The following is a 27,955-nucleotide window of genomic DNA, read 5'->3' as shown; positions in this document are numbered from 1 at the left end:
AGCTCGAAATAGTCCTCAGTATGTTGCGTTCGTTCATCAACAAAACATCATGAACAACATCGCAATCTAGCAGCAATAACAGAACATAAATGCATCCCCCACTACTTTCACCGCTGAAAACATGCTTTTTAGTTTGTCAAAACAAGAATCCGGGCCCATGTCTATTTTTACATGTTCCCACTTTATCTGAGCGTTCCCAGTCTGAGAGAAGCACTACTCCCCTCTTACATAACATCGATAGGACACGGAGCGTTTCTGCCGAGGAGGGGTCAGCAGCTTTATGAGCCCAGCGATTAGGCTTGTTTGTCCCAATCATCCGCATTCTCAGCCGGCTGGGGTCTGAATTACCCCGCGCTGTTTTGCGGAGGTGAAGGGGGTTCGGTGTTTTTTTTCGAGCTCGCATGTGAGGATGTGTGAAGTCTTTCATTACCGCCTCGCTAAATGACAAGCTCCATTACACTTATGGGGCGACTTTGTGATTGGAGCATGCAGAGTTTCAGACAAGATCACAAAGGGGGAATGTATAGGATTTATTTTGAGAACGGTTATTGTATGTTTGTGTGCAAGCTCTCAGTCGTCCAGGGATTTTCCGTCGTAGCAAAGTGGTTGGAGAGAGTAGTAAAAGAGGCCATCTTTGCTGAAGATCAGGTGGAACTGGAACAGAAATAATGATAATACGATAATAATGATTCACAACATCTTGTCCAACAAAGCTTTCCATATCTAAGATCGGAAAGATCTCAACATGTTTGTTTTTGGCTATTTGCTAACGTTCTCTACCTGATATTAAAATCAGTCATCATGTGCCATCTTTACTTTTGGGGTCAATTTTCGGTTCATTGAGCTAATTCTGTATCAACACTTCATAATGGGATTGCACAATTTGAGAAAGAAGGTGATATTTGATAGCTGTCTTGAAAATTGTGATAATAATATACTGTAGCAACATTTCTATTAGATTTAGTAGCAGTAGTCACATGTTTACAGTAATCTAGTATATTATACAATTAGAATACTATTTTAAGTGCTTAATAATGCTTCAGGTTTAGGCTGAAGCCAATACCTAACCCCATGTCTAGCTGTGACACTATAACCAAAGAAGGCTCATAATAAGACAGTTCTTAATCCTTATTATGATGATCAACACAAAGCATGAACATCAAGAATCAGGAATGAGAAAAGAAAAGGTAAATTTCTCTAAACGTCCACTTTTATCTATAGCTATTTGTTTTTCAGCATATAAAATGGCTAAAATGGATCTAAAGAAAGTCATGACTAAAACTGAACTTTTGCGCTTATTTTACTTTCGACCACGGTGGTCTCTACAAGGCTTGTTTTGTAGGTCTGCAGCAGTGAAAACCCTCTCAACAATTGATCCTGGAGCGTTGTAGAGACCACTGTGATGGAAAGTAAAGTCGCCATGCTGCCCACTCACACCACCGATGGGTCACGACAAGATCCAATATGCACAAATATCAACTTTTTTCACATAAAAAGTTGCATAATGCACCTTTAAGTTCCCTGTGTTTTGGTTTTCCGGTTGTGTTGGCAAAAAAATACGTTGAGACCTTTTTTCTTTGCCTTTTTGTGTTAAATAATGAATGAAATAATGGTAGTTGAGTTTGCGATGCCTGCTGAAAGTTTAAGAAGATAGTTTTATTTAACTTTTTTTATTCATTTTGAGCAGAAATTTTGATACAGCTGGAAACATTAGACAACATCATAGAGAGAGTGCAATTGTCAGAACTCTTTGAACATGTTCAGTTTAAGTCTGTTTCAACCTCAAGCTCTCACATAGGTAGCTACGCTGTATATAGCGCGCTAGCACGTCAAAGCAAGCGGCCATCCAGGCATGAAAGTGGAGAGGTAGAAGAAGCTGGTCCCATGTCACGCACACCGTTAGCAAGAGCCAAGCCTCCTTCATTCCACAGCACAGAGGCAGGCCTGTTTCCCCGGCAAAAAAGCGCGTCCCATCAAAGCTCCGACGCGGCCCGTCTCCATGGCAACGCCCTTCAACACCAGAGATGCTAGCCGGGACGCGGCGTTGGCAGACAGGCGCTACGGCCGCCATAATCACCGGGTGCTAGCAGATGACGGATGAGCCAATATACCTCGAGCCCTCGTCGGGGAGGTCAGGGGATGGTTCACCTCGAGTGTGTGCATACTTTCCCCCCTCAGAGGAGCGGACAAAAGGCCCCGGCTGGGATATCCGCTCAGCTTCCCAAAAGAACTGTACGGGAAAGTTGACTTGCAAATTAGAAGGGGACAAGGGATCGGATTACGCTTGGGTTTTGTTGGTTTCACAATGAATTCCTCACAAAATACAAAGGTTGATGATCGCGGAAACTCAGTGTTGGTTGGTTGTTGTTGCTGCGGTTTGTTTTTGTAAAGAGAGACCGTATGCCAGAGTAATAAGGAAATTAAACGCAAGAGTTGTTTTGGACCACTGTAAGTTTATTTTACATTTTACAACTCGTAGTGGTCAAGTTTGTTTGGTTTTATGGCGAAATAAAGTTGGATGTTACAATCTCGATTCTTCTGCAAAGTGCATTATATTGTAAAGAGCTTTTATTTGAAAGTAAGGGTTATAACTAATTGTAACGAGTTAAGAGTTTACAGTGGCGCTACATCGCTCTGCATAACTTGGGGTATCTGTTTTTTTCCCCCCAGACATGCATTGTTTAAACGGATTTGTTGCACCTATGCCAAAGTAATGTAACTTTTTAGCATCAAGCATAAACGAAAAGTATTCTGAGTGGGATTTTCATCTCCAAGGAAACAATCAATCTCCCAATCTGCGGTAGTTTCCAGCCTGACCACCTCAGCCACAATACATGGAAAGGTTGCCATTGAATTTCGCACAATGCCTCCTAACATAGCCCACTGTACAATCATTTACATATGGCAGTGCGAGTATCCAAGTACAGTTTCATCATCCTCTTACTTCTGTGCTTCACTTTTACAGTATCATTGCGTCGACAGCTCTACTGAAGTCTTGGAGGAGCAGGGAGAGAGAGTGAAGCAAGAGAACTAAACAGAAAAGGGGAGGGATACAGTTACCGTCTACCCCTGGAGAGCTCTCTCATTTTGGGCACTGAAATCACAACGCTGCCCTCTAAACCACCTCATTTCTCCTCCCGGCCATATATAGCGCGTTTGGACAATTCTTGACGCGCCGACAGGGAAAACGAGAGACAACTTAAGCGGTGCGAATACGCTGACCTGGTGCACACCTCCTTTGCTCACTGATTCAGTAGCTCGGACTTGGCACGCGTCGAGGATTACCGCTGTTATTCGGAGCCAAGAGGAGGAGGGAAAAGTCTGCATTTGGTACTCCCACCCTCACTTGCGCTAGAGGGGGGTCCGCGGGCAAACGGGAATGTTGTGAAAAGGAGCAATCGCCGCGGAAAGGCAAGAAGCGAGATCTCTGAATGCAGGTATGTCTTTGAAATGGCAAATTTCCACACGTTTTCTGGAATACCAGCCATTCTTGGGATTCTTTCTCATGCTGTATGTTCTCGTGCGCATCTTTTGGGGGAAACTGCTGCATGGGAAAGTCGGAGCTAAGGGAGTTGACATCCCTGCCTGACCCGACGTAGTGATTTGTGGCGGAACTAAGGCGCTGGGAGCGACCGGGCAGCCCAGCATGCTCCCACACGTGTTTTCACTCACTGCGGAACATGCTTCTGTTTTGGTCCCGCCGCTATTGTTACGGGGGGGGGGGGGGGGGGGTGCTACTGTTAGACGTTTTGCAGCTTGATTCCGTGCTGCCGGATGGAGAGGGATGTCGATAACCTCCGTGCCCCTGCGCTAACGCGTGAACGGCAGGTAAACATGAGCGGTCAAGAGGTTGTGAGGCTTGTCAGGCTTGTGTGTCTTGTCACCTCCTGAAGGGGGGAACAAGAAGGAGGAATGTGGTGATGTTGTCATGGGGACATAGCTTTTCCCAATGGAGCTTATTCTTCCACCTTGCCTACCTTACATGAAAACTTCAAAACATCTTTCTTTTTGTTTTTGTTGGCAAAAGTGCTCATAGTGTTCCCTCCTGCCATATTGCTCCAGAAAGTTTGAACTAAAACAAGTCACCTTCTCTATTCTATATCTTCCTTTCTTATTAATATTTACTACGTCACTGATTCCTCTGTTAGCAATAGCATCTCTCTTCTCTCACGTCTTCTCTAAAAACAGTTCCAGGCTGAATTGTATGGTCCATCGCCAGTGTCTAAATATACCTTGTTCCCATGCCTTGGTGCTGGAGATATGGCGTTTCCCGAATTTAAATACAGCTCCTTATTTACATGTACAGTTATAGTGAGATAGACATGTGGAATTACATACACCGTTCGAATTGGAATATGGTGATTATGTATACCAACAGCACTACTGCATTTGTGTAAAAGTCTGAAGAACAGCAGTAGATCAATTGGTGAACATCTCCACCCTCTAACTGAAATCATGGGGGATTTTAAAAAAAACTGCTTACTCATTAGTTTTCCCCATCTCTACTTTTTCCTTCTTATTCCTCTTCTTAAGCCCTATTCGCACGGGATTAGAATTACCTGGAGACCTCGGCAAAGCTGAATTTACCTGTCAGTAATTCGCTCATTTTTACTTTACTCCTGAAATGATGAGCAAATAATAACACTGAATGATGTCTTGGTTTGTTCGTATGTGCTGTGTTTAATGGACAAAAGCCCTTTCTTACTGTCGTAGTGTTGTATCTCTGAGATTTGTTCTTCTCATAAGACAGCCGGTGCCTTTCTCTTTGAGTCCGTTCACCCTGATGCTCTTCCTCCATCTAAACTTAGCACCAAGCGCATCCAAACTTTCCATCAGAGCCTCCATGGTGGTTGCCATGACAATGGGGTCACGCTTCCGGTTCAAGTCTACATATTGTTTTCTCTTTTATACTTTTTAAATGGATGAAAAAAACTGCATTTGGGTCGGAATAACACTGTTAAAAAGATACTTCAGTAGTTGAGGTTGCCCATAGACCTCATTCCTTTGGTTATAAATGTTTAACGAATTACTCCAAGTAAAAATTGGGGCAATTCTTGCTTTCCAAATGACCAACGTGGCTGATTCGTAAAGGAATAGAAATTGTGTCAACTCAGTGATTTTGACTTTTTGCCTGAGCTTCCTTTATAATTCTAATCCCAAATAGAGTTTGTATCTCTATTTTTGAATCTATACTTAGAACCTTCTTGAGATTCAACCATGCAAAATATAATGTCTTGCAATTTTCATCTAGTCTCGAAATTTCAATCCTTACCCTTGTTCAACCTTTTTAAAGCCTGATTAAAGTAGGACTTTTCCGAATCTCCAGAATGACTAGACCCTTTCTGTCGCCCCAAACAGTCAGATTTATGTCGCTATCATCACAAAGATGTTCTGAGAGCGATGCTTCACACCTGCGCTGCTCCCGCGTGGACCATTTGTCTCCTCCGTGTCTCAATACCATCCATCAGGACACTTCTTTTGTTGCGTCATGAAAAGCCGCCATAAATTGAAGGAAAGTACTTCAAAGCAGAAGCAGGAGCACAGTATTCCAGCAGCACATTCAAACAACGTTGATTTGCACATTTTGGCATCTGCGTTTGGCGCTCGGAAACCGTCATTATCAAATGACCAAGAATATTGCCAGCCACACGTACGGCTACATTACAGGGCCGGCTTAACAAATTTGAAGCGCGTTTAGCAAATTTACACTTTCAAGAGCGTAAAAATTGGTGCTTTCAGTACGATAATTGCCCTAACTGATCGTTTAAGAGGATCTCGTGTTCCAGGAAACCTGTATTTTTTTGTGATTTCTGGAGCCACTGATTTTGGCTTGGCCGTGTGTCTTTTTCTCGCCTCACTGTGCTGTTAGTGGTCAGATGAGAGAAGACGTCCCGCATCCACCCGATAATTAAGCAGGAACTGATAGGGATACTTCGAATATGAAGACAAGCCCAATGCTGTACAGGCCAGTAATGAACAAAACATGTTGATCTTCATGGTTATTATACTTTTGTGAATAAGTTTGTTCATAAACATTTTGATATTGTAAACAGGAAGCACTGCCTGGTCGTTGGCCATCAGGTATGTAAGGATAAAACCGATTACAGAAATTTAAGTTGTAAGATAAAAGCTCATACTTACTTTGTGCCACTTGCCTGATGCTGGCTCCTTGGAAATGTATTTTTGTGAAGGTAAAAGCAGATGAAGTTGCCATTCTCAGTGTAAGTTATCAGTTGTAGCGGTAGCACTCATAGTTCTACTGTTTAAACAGGACTCTACAAGCTAGGGCTGCTCGATTATTGAAAAAATAATAATCACGATTATTTTTGTCATAATTGAAATCACGATTATTCAAACGATTATTTGTTGCCTTTAAAAAAAAAGTCTATCTTTATTTCATTTATTTGTTAATCAAAACACTACACTACACTTTATGTTTTCTGAACAGTCATAAAAGTACAAATGATTTCAAGTACGCCTTGATTAAAGAGAGGTCCCTGTTTCACACCTGCCCCCTGCTGGCCAGCCCTCACACCTGCGCAAGTAAACTGAGCAGCGCGGCCTGATGACATCATCACACTGCGCTGTTTGTTTTTATGTCAGACAAAAGCATGAGCCATGGCACGTGAAAAGCGAAGGGAAAATAATCCCAGCGGCCTGAAATAACGCAAGTCTGCGTTGCAAAAAAAAAAAATGTGGGAAAAAAATAGGAAAAAAAAAAAAATAGGAAAAAAATAAAAATAAATTATAATCGATTTTTTGCGATTATGCTAATTTTGTAATCGGTTACTGTTGTAATCGAAATGTGCGCCAACAGAGACCCCCTCACCAGCACACAACATTAGTAAGAGTCTAGATCGGCGCAACATATGCCTCTGGTGGTCCGCCCTGCCTCGCTTTGCCATCTGTCAAAGCTATACGCGCCTTCAAATGAATTCACATGATCAACGATAATGTCCAGGATGTATTATGAGAGCTTGAAACGAGTTGAGACACCAGCTAGCAGTTAAAATTCTACACCATCCCTATTTCACTGTTTGACAAGTTCTTGAATAGAAAGAAGTTGTAACATGGGAGGTGAAGGTGAGTTGTAGCTGTACTCTCTCCCATGTCTTTCCCATGACTCACCGCTCGAACAACCCCCGCTTTATGACGTGCGGCGGCCGTGCCCCCGCTGCCTCTGAATCCGCGGCGGGCTTTTAAATTTTGTCGGTTTGCAACCTGTGTCCAACGGCGGCCACAATTGCACATCTGATATCCATCATTTCCTCGTTTCATGCCGCCGTCTGTAGCTCGCAGCCATTCGCTCGAAAGCTCTACGAGGTCCGACGGAGCAGCCAAACCAGAGCCCACTCGGCGCTCAGTGCGGCTGACCGTGATCGAATATCTGCTCCTTCTGTGATCCCTGGACTTTCGCCTCCACAAAGTCCGTTTTTATGAAGCCCCAAATCCAACACGCTGGCTTTTTACGATCAAATAATGCTCCTGAGCGCCGCCGACCAGCCAAATAGCGAGGCTTCCCGATGTGATAAATCTTTACGTTGCGGTCGTCTGAAGCAGTTAGCATAGCGACCATGCCAAAGGGCTAATTTTGATTTCTGTAGCATGTGGTAGCGATTTAGCCCATGCCGTGCCGCCCTCAACATTTAGACAGCTGATTACTCGCCGGGAACATTTGTCGCATGAGAGCTTTCTTGTGATGCGAAAGCAGCGGCCGTGTCAGCTCAACCATCACGCCATTGTTTTGTCGCAGTAGGGGGATCCCGTTGTGTTGCGAAGCTAAGTGGGTGATGAAGGATTCCAGCAACGGTTATTGTGCCGCGGAGTTCACATGCGAGTCTTCAGCGAAAGTGCTTTTGTGGAGATGTGACCGACAAGTAATGTTTTCAAGACGTGAAGCAAGGCACAGCTGTGTCGTTGCACTCTCTCCTCCCTGGTTGGATCTTTAGGTCGAGTTCGAATTCTAGCAGTTTGTAGCAGACTTAAAGACAATTTAACTTCATTTTTATAATTGGAGGAAGCCAGATGTCGTGAAGAGTTGAAATCGTGTTGAGTGTTGGCGTGGGAGCCATAATCACAACCTGCTTGATGTCTTTGTGCAGCACTTAAGATATGTTGACTTCCTTCACACTCCTTAACTCCCAATCTCATTTTGTTTTAACATGATAATCAAAACGTAGAGGGAAATATGAATGTGTGGAATGCTAGGATGGAGTTTTGATCCGTAAGAGCAGTTCAAAGTTAAGAAGTCCTATCTTTTAAGTCACTAAGATACAGAAATAATGTCTAGTCATCATAATCCAGTATTCAAATGCAGCTAAAGTTGAAGTACCAGTATTGCGTGGCTGTCCTGCTTCATTGATTTATTGCAGATGAAATGATGTGATTTTTCTTTATTCATTAAGTTTCTGTGTTCACAAGTGGAAAACAATCCATGCTATTCTGTAGCTGACTGTAGTCCTTGAGTCCCATGAATCAAAACGTTATAAAATATCGCAAAATGGGGATTTCAAATCAAAACCTGTAATTTTAGGATTAGGGAGTCGATTTGTGTGGGCATAACCGAGACGAAATGTAGCCATAGTTCCCTAATAAAGTTGACAGCTGCGATGTTTTCTCAATTTAATTCGTTTTATGGACTTCAAAGCTAGTTCTGAAAGGAAGCCTAGCGCAACATTCCTTTGCATCTTTCGCTCAACTCTTTCTCCGTGCTGTTGATTTAGCTTTAAGCTGTAAGATCTATGCGGAATTGAAGGAAAATCGCAATTAGATTGGTCACATTTAGTAAGTGATGTCCCGCGTTCAAAGCTCTCCAAAAGGGGCCCGCCTCAGTCCTTATTTGGCCCCCAAAGACCGGAGAGCGGAGGAATTCATACTTTCTCGGGCAAACTGCCACGGGCGCTCGCGAGGCTCGCGGGGCTGAGAGGCGGGCGAGAGGAATCCGGTGTGCGGTCGAAGCCTCGGCCGGAGCCAGGGAGATGATTTATGCGCAGTGGCAAAACATGCTCTCTCCCATTAACCCAGCTCCGCATGATCAGGGCAGTTATTACGTAGAGGGGGCGAAAACATGTTTGTGTGTCACTTTGGACGCAGGATAATTGCAGGGAAACAAAATTCGGCTCAGTCAGATTTGTTTGTTGGTGTTGCCATGGACGCCCGAAAAACGATTTGACCACTTGTCTGAGAAAATTACTATTGAGGTTCTTGGTACTTTAAGTGTTGGACATTTTGCCTCTCATCCAAGAAGCTTCGCATGACAGTGTCTTCTATGCGTGGGGCTGAGGAGTTAAACCTAAGACCACCATCTCTATTGCTCACAGGATTGTGTTCCTTCGCAATAATGGCTGCTTTCACACCTCTATCAAACCATTTCGTTTCTTTGGCTGAGGTTTTAACCTCTACGTCATCAAAGGAGTGGCTGCTGGCTTTAAGATGGAGATGAACTGCAGACAAAAAGCTGCCGTAGCTTCGTCTGCGGTGTTGGTGCAACCTCTTTTGCAGTTGTTGTTTAGTTGCTCCGATTTAATGCTTTATGCGTGGTTCAAACAGATGGATTTTTGTAACTTCGGAGCAAACTAAGCCACACTAATACCAATTCTCTCCTACTTCCTAAATCCCAGCGCCTGTCCCCAATCAGGTCCTAATACGTGCGTGTGCAGGCTTTCGTTAGTTAAAGCTCAGTGACTCAGCTCTGAAGGCTCTTAGCTTTCAAATGCGGGAAGGCATGTTCATCTGCAGCTTAAGGCAATCTAAGTTCAGTTGCAGTGCCTTCTTTTAAACCGCAAAGGGCGCATTCACGACAAACACCTTGAATTCATTTGGGTTCCAGTTATCAGATCTATCTTGCCACCCACCTTTTGTGATGTTACACATACTTTATCCCCCCCCCCCCCCCCCCGATCCCCCCAAAGCACCGGCACAACTCACCGCACAGCCGTCAAATATCCCCCTGATCCACGCTTTCATGTAGCCTGGACCCACATCAATGGTGCTCTGATCCCGGTCAATCTGCCGGGACTCACCTGAGCTGTTTGCCCTTTTTACATCAACAACAAGCCCCCTTCCCTAAACCAACACCCCCACTCTTCCCCCCCCCGGTGGCTGGTTCTCCTCCCGTGGCCGCTCAGACGCCCCTCGTGACTCTGTGAGATCATAAGCCGCTCCCCTGTTTTTAAAAAGGCTAAACTGCTTTCATGGTCCGTGAAGCTTCTTTATGGTCTCCTGGTCTATTTACGTGGGACTAAGAGCTTGTGGAGGTCAGGGTGAAGCGAGAGCTCAAAGCCAGACCCGCGTTTGTGTGCGGAGTATGAACGCTGCTGTGCGCTGGATGGGATGGGTCCTCCTGCGTAGAACGTTCCATCACATCAACGTTTGAGCACCGTCCTGTACACCTGGGAAAATAGAGTTTTGGACCCCTGCTACTGATGGGATTGATGTCTATGTCATCCCTTCACATTAATGGTTCGAAGGGGACATTTGGTTCTAGCCAGGTTTGCATACAAAGGCCAGACTTATTCAAATATACTGAGGCCTGTAAAGAGACACTGAGCCTTAAAAAGCACATGGCTGCACAATTATTTGCTAAATCCACTTACCCAGTGGAATCAAGGCATGTGATTGAGTCTTGACAGGCGTGAAATGTGTACAGTTCATGGGACCAAACTTTCCATGCATTGAGGCGAACCCCTCGTCTTCTATAACAGTCATCCCTTTGGCGCGTCTCCATCTTCCGACACATCAGACTGAACCCAAACAGCTCCGTGCATGCGCTGTCAGTGAGGCGTGTGGCGCGGGCTCTCACTCCGATGCGTCTGAAGCGTCTGAGCCTTGTCTTAGCCCGCGCAGCTGTCCAGGCCTTATAAGGACGAACCCGGCGGCGTTCCCTTCTCACTTTGACCACGGTGATTCAGCGCGGTTAGTCAGCGAGACGCACTCTTTGAAGGAATGCGAGATGGACCTGATTGCGCGCTCTGGCTACCCTCGCTGGCTGCGATATGAAAACAGGGTTCCTTAAAGTCAGCTTTCCATAAGCAAATATTCAGGGACAGGAATGAGAATGGCTTTTTCACCTTCGGTATCAATGCGGTGCAGTGTCATCGTAGGGATGTCGGTATCTCCTCTCTTTGGTGAATGATGGGCCCTCGGGTCACCGCGACCTCTTGATATTCTGTTTCAAGCTTCAAGTCCTATCGGCAAAGTGAATAGGCCTGGAGTGCTTCTTATTTACACATCAACGTGGATAATACAAAGTTGTTGGTGTTGGTGTTGGTGAAGTTCTTCTACTTGCGTGCCCACAGCCTGGCCGTTGCCGTCCCGGGCCCTGCATTGTCCGTTTCCCAAGCGTATCATCGTAGCAAGTGGTGGACTGATGCCTTCTTCTCGCACATCAGAACGCGCTATTACGCCGAACTCCGATAGCCGTGCTGATAACATTACAAAGTCGCCCGGGCTTTTGTTTGTCCAGAGCCAACTCATTACCGCTTCCTTCCTGTGCTCCACTGCTGCCCACTGATAGCCCCGTCTCATCTCACTCATCCATCAGCATGAAGACGTGCACGTTTTTCAACTGTAACTGCAGGCACGTACGCGGCAGTGAGTACCAAAAAACAAGCAAATACTGTACGCTAAGGTTTGGGGACAGTTTCCTCTCCTAACAAGTGAATAACTAGACTACTGTCACTGATATCCAAGTTTGTTTTGAATCAGCCACTAAGGCACCAATCTAAAGCTATTTAAAAACAGGACCATTGCGACATGAGGAAACCAAAGCCAGGGGAGAGTATCATGGGCACTGGCTGTTGCCAAGAGCTGGATTTCTTGCAGTGATCAGTGTTGAGTCAGGTGAAGTGGGAAACACAGTAACAATCACATATCACATGTTTCATTTTGCTGTTATTATAATAGAGTGAATGCTTCATACATTGCTAGGATATTTTTAACCAGCTTTTATTTCTTTCCAGAATAACAGTGAACATAGATACATAGTACATAGTCGTATAGTATCGATTTATCCATCTCTAAATCTATCTACATATTACTGGTGGTATTAAAATTCATCATTCATCATGCATCATTTATTTAGTGGTTGTATTTAGTTTTAGAGTTTTATTTCAGATGCTTCTTTGTATTTCCTACATTTTGATTTACTTGAAGAGGAGATGGAAACACTTCGAAGGCAATAGCAGTTTGATATATTTTGTGCTGCCTCATTGGAGAATGATCTTTCTAAATAAGTTTATGTCGGCTTAACTGTGTAAATGAACAAGTTTGACAGAAAAAGCATCTGTGCCGCTAAAGTAAAGTGTGATTAATTTCGATTCATAATTTAATCGCACTAAACCTCATTAATTGGAATTAATCGGGAAACGTGGCCCTACTATATACAGTGGGAGGGAAAAGCGTGTGAACCCTTTGGAATTTCTTACATTTTTGCCTGAATTGGTCAGAAAATGTGGTCTGAAGTGAGCAGTGTCTGCTTAAACTAGTGCCACCCAAACAATAACATGTTAATATATAGTTTTTAGTCATAACATGTACGGATCAGACCACATTTTATGACCAATTTATGAAGAAATGTGAGAAATTCCAAAGGGTTCACATACTTTTTCCTCCCACTATATCAATCTGTTATGACTGAAATATGCTTTTGCCACAATACAATACATATCATGATAAATAGAGGCGCATTGCGATACACTAGTATTCATTAAAGCCGCACCGCGTAGAATTTTACCCAATAAATTATATCATTGAAAAATACCTCATAAATGCACAAGCAAACATTTATGAAGCTCACCCCTCCTAAAATATGACTGTACACTTTACCGGGAGTGGGTACGTCTCCAGCTCGTTTCCGTGGAGACGTGACGAGTGGCAGTAGAATTTGAGATTTAAACACTTTCTCATCCAAATCCATTATTTTATTACACACTCCAGTAACAGCATTTTCTGTGTTGAGCTGGTCAACAGGAGCTTGTTTTGTTTCGCCGGCAACAGTTTAGTCCAAAATGTTACGCAGTGTGCCTTTAAGGTATTACAATAATATCCCCTGAATGAATAGAAAGAACTTTACTGCCAGAAGCTACAAACAAATCAGCATCAAACCTGGTACTGATGCAGACGCCAGCCTTCTTTAAAGCCGTAAACATCTGAGCCTTTCGTTTGTCCGTGACTGATTTTGGGTGACGCTCCAAACACGGAATAGATCAGTGAAGTAAAACCAAAGCCTGATTCGCAGGAGTGCCGCTCGAAAATAAATATTGACCGGGATTTCCGATGGCGAGTTTCCCCCCCGATCCGACACAGTGGAGACCGTGTACAGTGCGGAGTGATGGGGTCAGAGCAGGTCAGGGAAAGCAGAGCGGTCCTAGTGCCCGCTCTCTCATCACATGTCGGCCCAGTCTGCAGCTTACGTTACCACATGACCTGTATGTGCTTTGAACATGTTTGATGAACCACTGTGGCTCATCTTCTGAAGAAAGCCTTTTCCCAACTGAACTGTCACCGAGCCATTTTCCCACATCCCAAAAATAAGCATGGGTATTTTCATTGCTGGAAAGTCCGTGACCTTTTACATAACTTCTTAAACCTTTTACTCTAGAGATGATCATTGAATATACCGACTCATTCGTCCTTCTCTTGTGTTTTGCAGGTGACCACGTCGTGTCAGACGAGCACCAACTATGAGCTGGTGAGTAGATGCAGCGCGTGCGAGGGACCTCTGCCCGGCCGCATGACCCCCCTCCGCTCCCTCCGAAGGCTTCCTGTAGCCCGCCGAGAGAGTGTTCAAACAGGCTGGAGGTCAGGGGGGCAGAGGCCAGAACCATCAGGGCTTCCTCCGCTTCCTCCGGGGCTAACCTTTAATATATCTACACCAGCACGTCATGTGGCAGCTAGTTCAGGGGAGACGCTGCAAGAGAAGTGACATTTTGATTGTTCTCTATTCCCCTGCAGTGTCCGGCCTTAATGACTATGAGCTGCTTCAATCTATAAAGTGCAGAGTGTGTTCTCAGGCCCGGCATCAGTGATCGGACCAAATAGGGCACATTCCTGGTCTGCAGTCTCTCTCTTTGCTCTGGACTGGGCTCATAAACAGTCCCCCGTGTGTTTACTGAGCCTCTCCTCCACATGCATCACTGTCACACCCTTTACTGCTCCTCTTCCTCTCATTTCTTTTTTTAAGACACTCTCTTCCTAACTTATAGTTTCCTTGGGTTATTTGTGCCCTTCCGCTCAACTGAAGGCACCTTTGACCCCCAAATACCTTCCCTTTTTTTAATGAATTAAGTTTTGTTGATCTTTTTCTTCTTTGAAATGTATTAAAATGTAGAATGACAACACACAAACCAGAAAATAATGTTGGGGTTTTGGAATATTTTTGCAAATTGAGGATGGATATTGAAAGACGTATTAGAATTTAGCTCCAATTAGAATAAATCCTCAACAGTGGAGGCTCCGCCTGGTGCCGGAAGTAAAAATCCTATTCTAGATCTCCATAGTCTTTTCGAAAAGTTTAAATATAAAGAGTTATATAAGAAAGAAAATGCCAAATACTTGAAAATGCAGTGAAATCCTTTTAGAACTTTTCCTTTTTTTGCTAAATTTTACTTTTAAAACCTTGATATACTTTTTTGTTTTCTTCCAAAAGTCCATGACTATTTTGACTGGGATTTTAAATTCCTGCTCCAGGGGCGGATCCTCTATTGTTTAGCTCTATAACCAGCGGATGCGTAGTTCGTTTCCCACCTGCGTACATAATATTGTGTATTTTCTCCCTCAACCTCAACCAAAAAAAAGCTATTTAAAGGTGCATTATGTAACTTTTTATCCATGTCTAACCCAGTGGCCGTAGCCCCTTTATTTTCCATCACTGTGTCCTCTATGACGCTCCAGGATCAATTGATTTTCGGGTTTCTGGTAGGTTTTCACGGCTGATGGAACCATCTTCATTGTTATACATACACTCCATCCAGAAAACCTACTGGAAACTCTAAAAAACAATTGATCCTGGAGCGTCATAAAAGTAGCCAAAACTAAATTACATAATGCACCTTTTTCAGCTTTTCTCCTCACCTTAAACCTTAAACTGGAGTCCAGCCTGGAGTGATTCCTCTCAGTCACCCTGCGCTGTCTCTCAATATCCAGAATTTGCCTGAATATTCCGCCCACATATCTCTGGTTGTGTGCTGTCTCCCTCTGCCCTGACCTCTCCTTGGTGTTGTTTCTTCCTCCGCCGGTGTGACAGAAACAATGACTAACCCTAACCCTCTGTCTGGCTTCTCTCTCCAGCCTCCCACTCCGCAGCTGCCTCTAAAGCATGTAGACACTCCGGTAAGTAACTGCTCCTACTCCTACGCCGCACATGCTTTAGGAGCTGCCCATTCATTCAAACACCGACCGGATATTCCTATGCCAGCTCTCTGACATAGCAATATCCCGGACATGATATTACCGACTAAATCTGGGATCCACTTTGAAAACGCTGTTTCTTTTGGATGGTGTGATGTTTGGTCTTAGTTGCTTATTTGTGTCTGTCTGCTGTGATTTTAAATGGCTTCTATGTGCAATACCATCCCAAAATATGGCAAATGTTGTGTTGTCCGTGATTAGGTTTGGGAATGCATATTACGCTTACATGCTGAGGTGGCAGTAATGAGGTAATTTACTTAAAGGGCATAATCCTCAAAAATAGCGTTTTTTACTTTCTGTAAGAATTTAACAGTAGCAATGACATTCATAGTGCTGGTGAACTTTTTGTTTCGATTTACGGCGTGGTTTACAGCTTGGAAATGTTGGATTATGGGCTTTAGAAATGTAAAGACAGCTTTGGGCCACCGTTTTTCCATACTGAGATATGTTCTTACCTGGGCTTAGACGAGTTGATGCGTACCTGTCTGGTGCAAAAAGACCAAAGATGATGTTCGCATTTTGTCTCTCCTCTATAATTTTGTCTAACTAGACTTGGATCATGTAACTCTTCACGTAACTGCATTTAAATAGGGGAAACATGGAAGAGCTTGGTCGCTTCTAGCTTCACCTCTTTGATCTTTTTGCGTGTTTGAGCTCATGCACAAAGACCAGACGGGTACACATCAACTCGTCTAAACTCAGGTAAGAACATATCTCAGTATGGGAAAACCTCATGTGTGACCATGCTCGTGTTGTTTTCTGTCTTTGATCCCGTGGTCGGAGTGTGTATAAACTATCAAGTAGATTGGACAGATTCACATGGACTCACTTCCTGCCTTGTTAGTGACAAGTTTTCCTTCATAGGATTTCAAGAACATGGGTTGGGACTAAAGCAGACAAAAAATGAATAATATAAAGCTGTGGTACCTGATTTTTCCTACACAGACTGTGAAATGCTTTGATTTGGCCCAAACTCGTTTCTAAGTCTCACAATCCCTCCTGTGTGTCTTCATTATTTAAACAAACTGCTTATATGCATGTTTCAAGCCCGTGTGAAGCTTTGAGCAGTGGCAAAGTGAAGAAGGGGGGGACCGCCCCCAAAATAAACGGCATAAATTTAGATTCTACTTTTATCTTCCATCGCTCAATGAAAAAAAAAGTGAAGACCATGCAACATGGTCTGTTTTTTGCTGTGTTTACAACAAACTGTGACGATAAAGGCACATTTAATTTACAACAACAAAATGTCAGGTACCCCAGCTTTAACCAACAGCGGGACAACAGGAAGACTCAAAAGCATCTTGTCGTACTCATCTATTGTTGTACAATTCTTGGTTCTTTGGCCCATCTCTGATCAGCAGCGAATACGATCGCTGCACTGACTCATTCACATTGGAGCTAACTCATCAGTCCTTAAGTGCAAACTGTTTTGACTGTACTTACTCGACAGGATGGAAGCACAAAAGCCCCATCTTTGTTTTGGCTAGTTTTGGAGTTTTGTGGACCTGCCATTAGTCACTGTTCATTTGTCAGCCTGAGTTGTTGTGATTCACATCGAGTCCAGGGATTTTCACCCACTGATGAGGAAAAGACGATATTGGACGCCACATTTAGACAGTAGGTTCAGAATTTGGCGTAAACAAGATGAAACCATGATCCGGCCCAGCAGTGGCACCATCCTGTCAGGTTCCGGTTGGGTTATTGAATTAACTACGATTCTGCACAGTGTCATAATGCTCCCATGTCAAAACCATCCCCATTGGAGTATTTTTGCCTAATTCACCCCTTTTTAGGTAATCCTGTTCACTTCGGTCGCCTCTTCTTCTACTGCTGAAGCACTCCCATCTTTGTTTTGTTCTTTTTCTCGTGCCATAGAGGGAAGATAAAACTGTCCTTCACATTTTTAAAAGTCCAAAATGTAACTCTAGATGTGCCGTGAAAGTAAAAGTATGTTTAGTCTGAAATCCTGACCATCATTTAATTATTGTTTCCAAAGAAGCCGAAGAACCCAAAAATGATGTGTGTTTTTTTAACCTCTTACCCCCCGCCCGAACTGTGCACAATTTCTCCAGTTTCACTAGAACCCAATCTAAAAGCTTCTTGAAAAAATCGGCAAAACAGGCAACAAAAAAGTGATGAAAAGGCAACAAAATGGACAAAAGGGCAGCAAAACAGTTGAAAAAAAAAGGATGAAAAAGCAAAAAAGCACACCAAAAATGCGACAGAAACGCTACCAAAAAAACGTATAAAAAAGCAACAAAACATACGACAAAAAAGTGAAGAAAAAGCAACATAAACATGACCAAAAAAGCACCAAAATGATGACGAAAACTGACGAAAACGCAAGAAAAAAGCTTCGACCCGTTTTGTAGGTCTTCAAATCTGGCCTATAGGCTGTAACCTTTTAGATTTGGGTAAAGCTGAACTGGAGAAAATGCTCCCAGTTAAGGCGGAGAGTGAGAAGTTAAGCCTCAATCGTGTAAAGTCCAGCTCACCCATATCTTCATTTCATTGTAGATGCATACTCAGACATCATACTTTTGAAATTCTATATATACTTTGTGTTTCCCAAATATAGGAATTAACAGGTTCAATTACAGTGGAAATAAAAGTTGATCATAAGAATCACCGGTAAAGGCTGAAGAAACAACAATTAAAGCCACCCCAGCAGCAGGTTCAATATTCTTACTGTATGTACAGAGTAAAACAAATCTATTTTCACATGATGATTATATAACGTTGCCAAAGGAAGAGTCCCAAAAGAACCACATGCAGCTGCCTTCGTCATGTCACTGCAATGATCGTAAAATTGCAATATTTCCTCAGAATAACCGTGAGCCTAAAATGTATTATGGTGACATCCTTCCCCCAAATACCGAATCATGTGTTACATCAGTACACAGTGTCCCAGCATGCAACAGTGGGTGGCAGCCCGGTTAAACACCGGCCAGTCCCTGCCTTACCTTCTGTTAACGTGTAAACAAATTGTCCCCTTCCCCTCTGTTTTTTGTTTTCACCACTTCGCGGCCGCGTCCAAAAGCTCCGGTGTAACCCGGCCAATGTTCCTCTGCAGGCCCATTCCTCCATCAGCCCAAACAGGTGTTCCCAGTTACTTTCCCTAACCCCCCTGCCAGCTCCGTGCCACTTCAAAATATTTTGTACCTACCTTCCACAAAGAGAAATCTGCTCTGACATCTGTTCGGACCAGTACGCTGCAGATCGGCTCCTCGGTGCCAGAAGCAGGTGCCAAGGCAGCGCTGTTTAGCTTGACTTTGGTAAAGCGTGAAGGGTGCGGGTGAGGACAGCGAGGTTCAGAGACCTGCAAAATAAAGTGGCCTGCAAAGAGTTTGGGATGTTATGCAGCGAGATGGGATGTTATAGCAAAATTGTTTGTAAACCATTTCACTGGATGCCAAGATCAAAACAGTCTTTTCTTGACGTTGGCCATGTTAAATCACTGCATCGAAATGAAATACTGAGTGAATTAGACACGTGCATTGGTTAAAAGCGCCCTCACCGCTTTACTTTTATGAAAAGTAACTTGTTATGTGCCTTTGGTCGTAAATGATGATGTTCAAGCACCCAGTTTAGTATGTTCACCTATGGTTAATTTTTTTAAAAAGCTTAAGTGCAAGATTTATAACATACTGTGATTAGCTGTATTTAAAGGGACTATAAGGAGTTTAAAAATGGTAAAATTATCAAATTTTCTCCCCTAAATGTTGCCGTCATGCACGCGCTTAATATAGAAGGTGCAGTTACACGTATGACCTGAGGTGGCAGTAATGAGCATAAAATGACTAACTTGCATCGAGCCCCTTTAAGGCGAGACACAGCAGGTGATTTGGGAAAATGTTTTAATTTAAAGATATCAATTTGAAACTCCTGCTGTAAATATGAGAAAAAAATGTCTGTTTCTGTCATTTTCTGTTTTCATATAAAAATAAGGTGTTTTATGCCTAATAATGCCCAAAATTTCCCATCTTTTCGGCGAAATCTGAATAACAGATTGAGCTAAGTTTAGCTTTAAAATAGGCTGATTTTTATTGAAAAAATCTGTACAAAAAATCGTCCAAATATTGTTCAGTTCAAGGCTGCAAAGTTTGAAGTCTGTAAGAGCTCCTGATGTGGAGATAGATTGAAATTAGGATTTCCGATATAAACCTATGGAGAAGTATTGAATCAGTGTAGCTGATTCTGTAGCTGTCGTATTACTATGTACTTCTAAGTGCATAAACTCAATAATTATTTTATATTATTGTGGCACATATTGGCTAATTCTACATTCCTTAAAACGTATTAATGCTTGAATCTAGCAGTTAGTTTTTGCTTTCTTTCTATTGATTTCATCTGTATTATGCCATACCATGTACAACCCCAGCCGAGTACTTTCCGTGTTAGTGCGTAAAAGGCTGACACAATGTTTACTCGGGCAGCTGAGGTGACTCACGCTAAGCTCCTCCATAGGTCCAGACATTATGGAGATGTGTTGTTTTGACCCACAGAGAGGAGTGGTGTCCTGGAGAGACCCCGCCGTAGTAAAGAGCAGATACAAACTCTCATGTACTCTTAAAAACATGTCAAAGCAAACGTCTGGCCATGATCAGGCTGTTATGGTTAACCCAGAGATGATGGACAATGCTTAGATATAATTGTCGTGGCTGCGTTGGCTCTCGCTGAGACTGGACCTCCGATGTAGATATCTTCAGATTTTGTTCCCTTCTAGTAGCAGTAGTAGTGGTAGCAGTGTTGCACGTTGTAGTAGCAGCAAAATCTGGAAGACATATCTGGAAGCGTTCATTTGTTGTATAACAGTGCAATTTGTCTGTTTGGATTTTCGTCATGTTCAAAAGCAAACAGCAGCGCTCTGGTTTGGATCACGCCTTGCACCGATTAGCCGAGGACGTTGTATTCCACACCTCCTGGTCCTCGCGGTTACACGGACTTCTTTGCACGGCACGTTTCCTGTTTGGGTCAGTAGTATACATCGGTATTTGTTCGTGCCCATGCCTAGACTGGTCTTTATGAGTCCTCGATAGGACTTAGACCACCCAGTCTTAGTTCTGTCCAAGAGTCAGTTTAGGCCTGATTATGGGGCGGAATGATCCTGTAATGCAAAGGTCGACGATTCGAATCCTTGGATCTTTTGGTAAGAAGCTTCACCCAAATCCAGTAGTTTCTTTTCCACCATTCCAGCTCTTTGTACACTTGTAGCTACAACTTCGCTCCGCACTTCTAAAGAGAGATGTTAAAGTAAACGATGATTCATAGTTTAGGGTCAAGCGTCAGGGTTTGAGGGCTTATGGGAAATGTGGGCGTAGTCCTTTCAAACACTTAAAATACCAAGACGGAGACTTCTAATCGCTCATGTTTTACTGTAATTACAGAAAGTTAGCATAAACAATCTGACATCAACATATCAGGGTTTGAGATTGAGGGATAGCAGTATTAACAAAAGTCTAAACATGTTTTTAAAGCTGAAGTGAACTTTTTGTTGGGGTAAATGAGCAAGACTGAACTTCGAAGGCTTCCTATTTGGTCCTTGCTTCCTGGAGTAGGAGGGGCCAGAGGAAGTAGGTGGAGCTAAGCCAGACGAAGCAATAACAGGTCACAGTAGCAGAATATTCAAAGGATGTAGGGTTTAATGACTGGTTTCTGATGAGGGAAAAAATGTAGTTCCAAAAAGTTGAAGACATGATGCCCCCTTTAAAAGTCTGTTTCTACAACTTATGAGTTTACCAAAGCCGTACTGGTAATCTGGGTTGACGTTTCGATCAAGTATGAATGTTTCTATTTATTGTCGCATACAGAAGCATGGAGGATTAATGCCAGATAATGGGATATGTCGGGAAGGGGGGGGGGGGCGGTACAAAGTGGGTAGGACCAAAACAGTTCGCACGCAGAGAAGCCAGATGGAGAGAACAGGCAAGAGATCTGAGGAATGATGGAAGCGGACAAGACGTAGAGGACTTCTGATGGAAATATTTTATTTTTTTTGCGCATGGATCCGAGGTGAAGAATCATGACGTTGGTGGGTTCGTTTCGAAAGCGCTTTGCTGGTCTCGGCATGTCCAGTAAGGTAGGGACCTCGTTTGGACGTCCGCCAAGTTGGGAGAGAAATTGCTGAACGCGATGGATGTCGATTATGGCAGTGGCTTGTTTCGTGTTAGAAGTGTTGCAATACCAAAAAAATACTATGGCATGAATTCTGTAATTGGACATCTCTTGTACCTGTTGTGAAATGTTCGAGAACCACTTAGTTAGAAGTGGTTCTGGTCATTAAGTCTTATTACACTTCCAGGTACCATGCTATCTCCATCCTTACTATGGATCCTGTGCTGTAAAGCCCAATTCCACCCTTTAGCTTTTCTATTTGTGTTGTCTTCCATGAGGCGTTCACAAACCCATGTTGCGAGCAGACGTCTGCAGCTTGTGGTGTGAGTCGTGGCAGAGTAGCACCCCGGGGCCCTGTTTGCTGTCCGCTTGCATCTGGTTCCCGTCAAATCACACTTCTGTTTCCTTTTTTGGCTCTGGGCGACGGGATTAGCTTCATCTGTTTGTTAGTGTTTAACCTTGTAACGCACTCACGCTCCACTCCTGACATGTACAGTGTGTTTACATGCGCTGGGTAGGATTTCATAGGTGCACCTGCTCTCTGCGTAAATGCAAATGTGTAATGGGCGAACTTTCGAACGCAGAATCGGGATTGAGATGAGGCCCTGTAGGTGGATATTTGAAACCTTTGCTGTGGATTACGAACATATACAAGTTATTTGTTTCATGCTTCAAGGCCTTTTAAGTGTATGAATGGTCGAAATTGGCTATATTTTTGGCAACAGAATTTAGATAATGGATAGTACAATGTTTGTTGTACAATCATTTGAGAAAGGGGCCTTGAATGTAAAACTTCCCCTAAATCTATAGCGAAATGATGACTCAGCACAATTATTAAACACCTTATTGTTAAAATGGTCCAAGGATTTGTTTCCAACTAAATGTTTGTTGGAAACTGGCCCAAAATCTGAACATTTGCCTGCATTGTCTCCCCTCAAGACAAAAACAGTGTTGATAAATGGGCTAGAATATTCATAGAGTTACATTAGACTCTAGAACACATTGCTCCAAACTCTTTATTTCGACACAATCGGCCACAACTTGATGCAAAGTCCTGCACTCTCCAAACAAATCGTCCTAACCTTGACCTTCTTGTTCTTTTCCAGGGCTCTCAGAGATCCTGCAAGAGCGTGGAGATAAAACGCAAGCAGTCCCGGTACGTCGTCAAGCATCCATCAACACCTCTCACGAGTCACACGGCGTGAAACAATACCCTCCTCTTGACCTTTTCCACTCCCCGCACGATCATTTCAAAACGGCCCCGGGCTTTGAAGACTCGCACGCCTTCTTTCCGCGGCGTTTTAGCTAATAGTTCAGGTTCTGCTTCGGCCACTGTGCCAGGTTGCGTAACACAAGCGGGGGTCGTGTCAACACTGTAAAGGAATTGTGAATCTTTTAGCCTCCAAGAAATATACGAGGCGGCCGGGGGGGAAGTTTACGTTCGAGCAAGTGCATGTTTGATGAACTCCCAAAGAGGGTTGGGAAACGGGCTAATGTTCCCCCAACGGCTGGAAGTGCTCAAGGTAGTGCGGTCAACAAGCGGGTCACGAGAGGACAAGAAGACAGAAGTCATGCTCAGATGTTGAATATTGTTAGTATATTATGAAGAGGCTTGAGCCGCGTCCAAATGTCCATAACTCATTCTCGACATGGCAGGCGAGAGTCCGTAAGCCTTGGATAAATACCACTTTTTGATGGAGTTTATGAAATTCACCAGAAGTGCCAAGTCAAGAACTAGAGAAAAGACCGTTAAGCTCAGAACTCCCAACTGAACTGACCGCATTTTCATAAAGTTTGGCTTTAACCAAATCTAAAAGCTTCATGAGAAAAAGTGTCAAAGCGATAAAAGCGAGAGAGAAATGAGGAGGAGAACCAAACAAATAAGCAACAAAGACTTGACGAAAATGCATCAAAAAAAGGGATGACAAGGTGACAAAAGAGTCGCAAAAAATGTTGTAAAAATGACAAAAGAGACAATAAAAATTAGTCAAAAAAAGTGACGGCAACAGCGTGAGGAAAAATATCAGTTTGAATCAGTTTTAAAGCTCTCAAATGGGGTGTTACACTGGCCTATAGATACAGACGGCATTGCGTCATAGAAGGAAAAACAGATTCTTTTGGGAAACACATTTTTTCACTCGTTTTAGCCATTTTCATTATCACATACAAAGTCTAAATCGGGTCCATATAAATGTTTTTTCACAGTAGATTGTTCAATAGAAGTGAAAAAACGGCAGTCGTAGCTAGCATGAGCACAATGCTAGCATGAAGCATTATGTTAGCATTCGCCGTTATTTATGTTTTTATGGGCTGTTTTATGCACTGTATCTTTAGTACAAAACTATATTCATAATTCAGCATTTGTTAAAGTAGTTTTTGAATAATTAGAGAAAGTTTAGATTTTTCTGTTCTTTGTTTTCCCCCTTAACTGTTTTCAAACATGACCATATATGGGAATATTAAATATAAAATCTTGTCTGTTTCATAGTGCAGTCCTCTGGTTTCTCAGCAGTTTGTTGACGTCACATTAGTATCAGCACGGCTCGCTTTGACCCAAGTGAGAACGCGGTTCCTTAATGAGCACTGATTGGCCCTGGACATGCTGATGGGTGCAATGGCCTGTTTATCAAAGGGGAAGCAACAGTTCATGGATCCTTCTGACTATAAAAGGACTGTATATGTTTTCGCCTCTCCCCTGTTGCAGGAGTCAGAGTGTGGTGCCGGCCATGGAGGAGCACTACGAGGTGGACCTGGTCTACATCACGGAGAGGATGATCTCTGTGTCGTTCCCCGCAGCGGCAGAGGAGCGCTCCTACACCAACCATCTCAAGGAGGTGGCCAGCATGCTGCGCTCCAAGCACGGGGAGCACTACCTGGTATTGCTGACGTTAAGAACATACTGTATGGACATAAGCATTGAAATCTATAGACATCAGCCCTTCTGTACATAAAACTGTAAATAATAGAGCTTGTAGAGTTCAGTATGTTCATTTGTCTCTTTGGATGGGTGAGAATATCAAGTACCCACTGAAGCCATGGTTATATATATGTTTTGTATTCCTGCAGGTGCTCAACCTCAGTGAGCGGAGAAACGACCTGATCAATTTAAATCACAAGGTACAGAAAACCCTTTCTGCTGAATAGATCTTCATTGATTTTTTTCACCACTATTTCTTTAAGGGCCCAGGTTACGATGTGTTTAAACGGACCTGCTTATTTGAATTCATCTTGCTCTTTTCTAATGTTGTGCAGGTCCTAGAGTTCGGCTGGCCAGACCACCACGCTCCAGCGCTGGACAAGATCTGCAGCATGTGCAAGGCCATCGACACGTGGCTCAACGGAGACCCGCACAATGTGGTGGTGCTACACAACAAGGTAAAGGATAGACCAGAAGAAAAGCATTCCTGAAATGATTTACATGAGTATTATAGTGTTATATGAATGCAGTACTTTTTAATTGTGTACCATTAGTAAAACGTTTCTCGCTTGTGTGGCAGGGTAACAGAGGTCGGACAGGCGTCGTGGTCGCTGCTTACATGCACTACAGCAACATATCCGGAAGGTAACAAACTCCCCCCTGTCAATAACTACTGTTTTCCTTTCTCTCCCCATTACACGCCCCCAACCTGCAGAATTCCAAGCCCATGCGGCTGTTATGGCCAAACACCAAACGGCTTATTTCCCTCCTCTTGAAATAGATGTCTTTCTAAAGCTCGCAGATGTTTGCAGAGGGGAGCGAGCCAGGAGGATAAGTGATGAAGGCTATGGGGATTGGAGTAAATCTCTCACTTCGAGGAGGCCATTTTCCACTCACTTTTTGTTTGTTATTGGATTTTTCTTGCAGTGCTGACCAGGCGTTGGACAGGTTCGCCATGAAACGCTTCTACGAGGACAAAGCGCTTCCCGTGGGACAGCCTTCACAGACCAGGTCTGAACGAGCGACCTCGCCCACTCTGGGTTCTCTCAAATTGAAGTGTCCAGTGGCACCATTGTCCAGTTTGACAGCGTGGTGCATTTATGTCGATGTGATTCTTGTATGTCGAACCTATCTATGTAATCTTGTAAATGAATAACTTTTTTAGGGGAAAAGGGAGAACACAATATGACTTCCACATCATTCAGGCTAAACTAGTGAGGCAACTCCTCCTCCTCCTATATAGTCTATGTATTTGCCATTTAAAAACAGGTATGTCCAACCAGTAGCTCTCCAGACCTTTCTTGGTCGCTCACCAAAGGCTTTCCACATTTCTTCATGCACTTGTCAAGTCACATTTTAGAGGAATTTACTTTGTGTTCTGAAGATTTGAACACAATCTGCAAACATTTAGGTACATAAAGGGATGTACATGGACAAAATCCAAGTCATTTTTTTAAATTTAGTTGAAATATCTAGGCTACAAACCCTCCCAGGGGGAGCTCCTCCTGAGTCGCATAGTTACACAAGTGTCTTCGAAACGTAAAAAAGCTTGGAGACCCCATAGACTGTAAAAATAATGGACGTCTTATGCTCACTCCTCCCCGTTTACCATAATGACCACGGCCGTGGGGGAATTCATGGCGGATTTACAGACTCCCCCTCCCCAGCTCTGACGAAGCATGTTCCTAAAAAGGACATACAGGCGGGATTTTCACCGTAGACTCGGCACTTGCGTGACGTGTAGCTCGCGCTGCTCCAACGCTAACAGTCCGACCCTCATTAAGTACGAGATTTCTAAAAATTCATATTACGAAAACCAGCCTGGTTTCATACTTTGTGATTAACCCAGCGTTATCTCAGGAGGAATATCTAGCCTAGTCTAGTGTTGAAAAAATTGAGAAAAGTTTTTAAGGTGTCTAAACTCCAATGCTTTTCAATGGGGGCCTAGTGGCGATATGGAGGTACTACAGCAATGGCGGAACAATGGCGGCCCTCAGGGTCGTGGTCATAAAGCAGAGCAGCCAGCGCCCATTGGGAGACCCCTTATCTATAATCATGTGTGTACTGCCCCTCATGGCTCAACAAAGAACTGCAATATGGACTTTTTTGTGGTCAAAGTCTCTGAATAAGACAGATGTCGTGAGTGATAAGCGGATCAGTTCCTGAAGAGTAGCAAGTGTGAGGATTCATTCACTCAGCATCAGGCTCGTGTCACCCTCACCGTGGAGGGGTCAGCTGCACAACGTTCCTCGTGGCACCACCAGGCTTAACCAACAACACAGCAATGTTCTCCTCCTCCTCCTATATAGTCTATGTATTTGCCATTTAAAAACAGGTATGTCCAACCAGTAGCTCTCCAGACCTTTCTTGGTCGCTCACCAAAGGCTTTCCACATTTCTTCATGCACTTGTCAAGTCACATTTTAGAGGAATTTACTTTGTGTTCTGAAGATTTGAACACAATCTGCAAACATTTAGGTACATAAAGGGATGTACATGGACAAAATCCAAGTCATTTTTTTAAATTTAGTTGAAATATCTAGGCTACAAACCCTCCCAGGGGGAGCTCCTCCTGAGTCGCATAGTTACACAAGTGTCTTCGAAACGTAAAAAAGCTTGGAGACCCCATAGACTGTAAAAATAATGGACGTCTTATGCTCACTCCTCCCCGTTTACCATAATGACCACGGCCGTGGGGGAATTCATGGCGGATTTACAGACTCCCCCTCCCCAGCTCTGACGAAGCATGTTCCTAAAAAGGACATACAGGCGGGATTTTCACCGTAGACTCGGCACTTGCGTGACGTGTAGCTCGCGCTGCTCCAACGCTAACAGTCCGACCCTCATTAAGTACGAGATTTCAAAAATTCATATTACGAAAACCAGCCTGGTTTCATACTTTGTGATTAACCCAGCGTTATCTCAGGAGGAATATCTAGCCTAGTCTAGTGTTGAAAAAATTGAGAAAAGTTTTTAAGGTGTCTAAACTCCAATGCTTTTCAATGGGGGCCTAGTGGCGATATGGAGGTACTACAGCAATGGCGGAACAATGGCGGCCCTCAGGGTCGTGGTCATAAAGCAGAGCAGCCAGCGCCCATTGGGAGACCCCTTATCTATAATCATGTGTGTACTGCCCCTCATGGCTCAACAAAGAACTGCAATATGGACTTTTTTGTGGTCAAAGTCTCTGAATAAGACAGATGTCGTGAGTGATAAGCGGATCAGTTCCTGAAGAGTAGCAAGTGTGAGGATTCATTCACTCAGCATCAGGCTCGTGTCACCCTCACCGTGGAGGGGTCAGCTGCACAACGTTCCTCGTGGCACCACCAGGCTTAACCAACAACACAGCAATGTTCAAAATGCAGATGTGGCAGTTAGGTGTTTAGTTGGCTTTTCGTGCAATTCTTCCTTTCGTCCATCCATCATCTCCTGCTTTCTGCTGGAACTTGTTTTACACGCCTTTGAACTCCTTTTCGACGGGACATGCCTCCTGTGTCTTGGGTCCCGCCGATAGTGT

The 27,955-nt window shown here is 43.6% G+C and overlaps 1 protein-coding gene across 1 annotated transcript in view; it reads left to right on the top strand.

Annotated features, from left to right (window-relative positions):
- tns1a (tensin 1a) overlaps positions 1-27,955 on the top strand; it is a 130,619-nt gene that overhangs the window by 34,997 nt on the left and 67,667 nt on the right. Inside the window, 8 exon segments of the mRNA XM_079581436.1 lie at positions 13,652-13,690; positions 15,289-15,330; positions 22,629-22,678; positions 24,227-24,398; positions 24,589-24,639; positions 24,775-24,897; positions 25,020-25,084; positions 25,367-25,450. Of these exon segments, the coding sequence (XP_079437562.1) occupies positions 13,652-13,690; positions 15,289-15,330; positions 22,629-22,678; positions 24,227-24,398; positions 24,589-24,639; positions 24,775-24,897; positions 25,020-25,084; positions 25,367-25,450 (626 nt within the window).

Source organism: Gobius niger (genome assembly GCF_951799975.1).
Source record: "Gobius niger genome assembly, chromosome: 23".
NCBI classification, from domain to species: Eukaryota; Metazoa; Chordata; class Actinopteri; order Gobiiformes; family Gobiidae; genus Gobius; species Gobius niger.
This window is presented reverse-complemented; position numbering and strand designations above follow the sequence as displayed.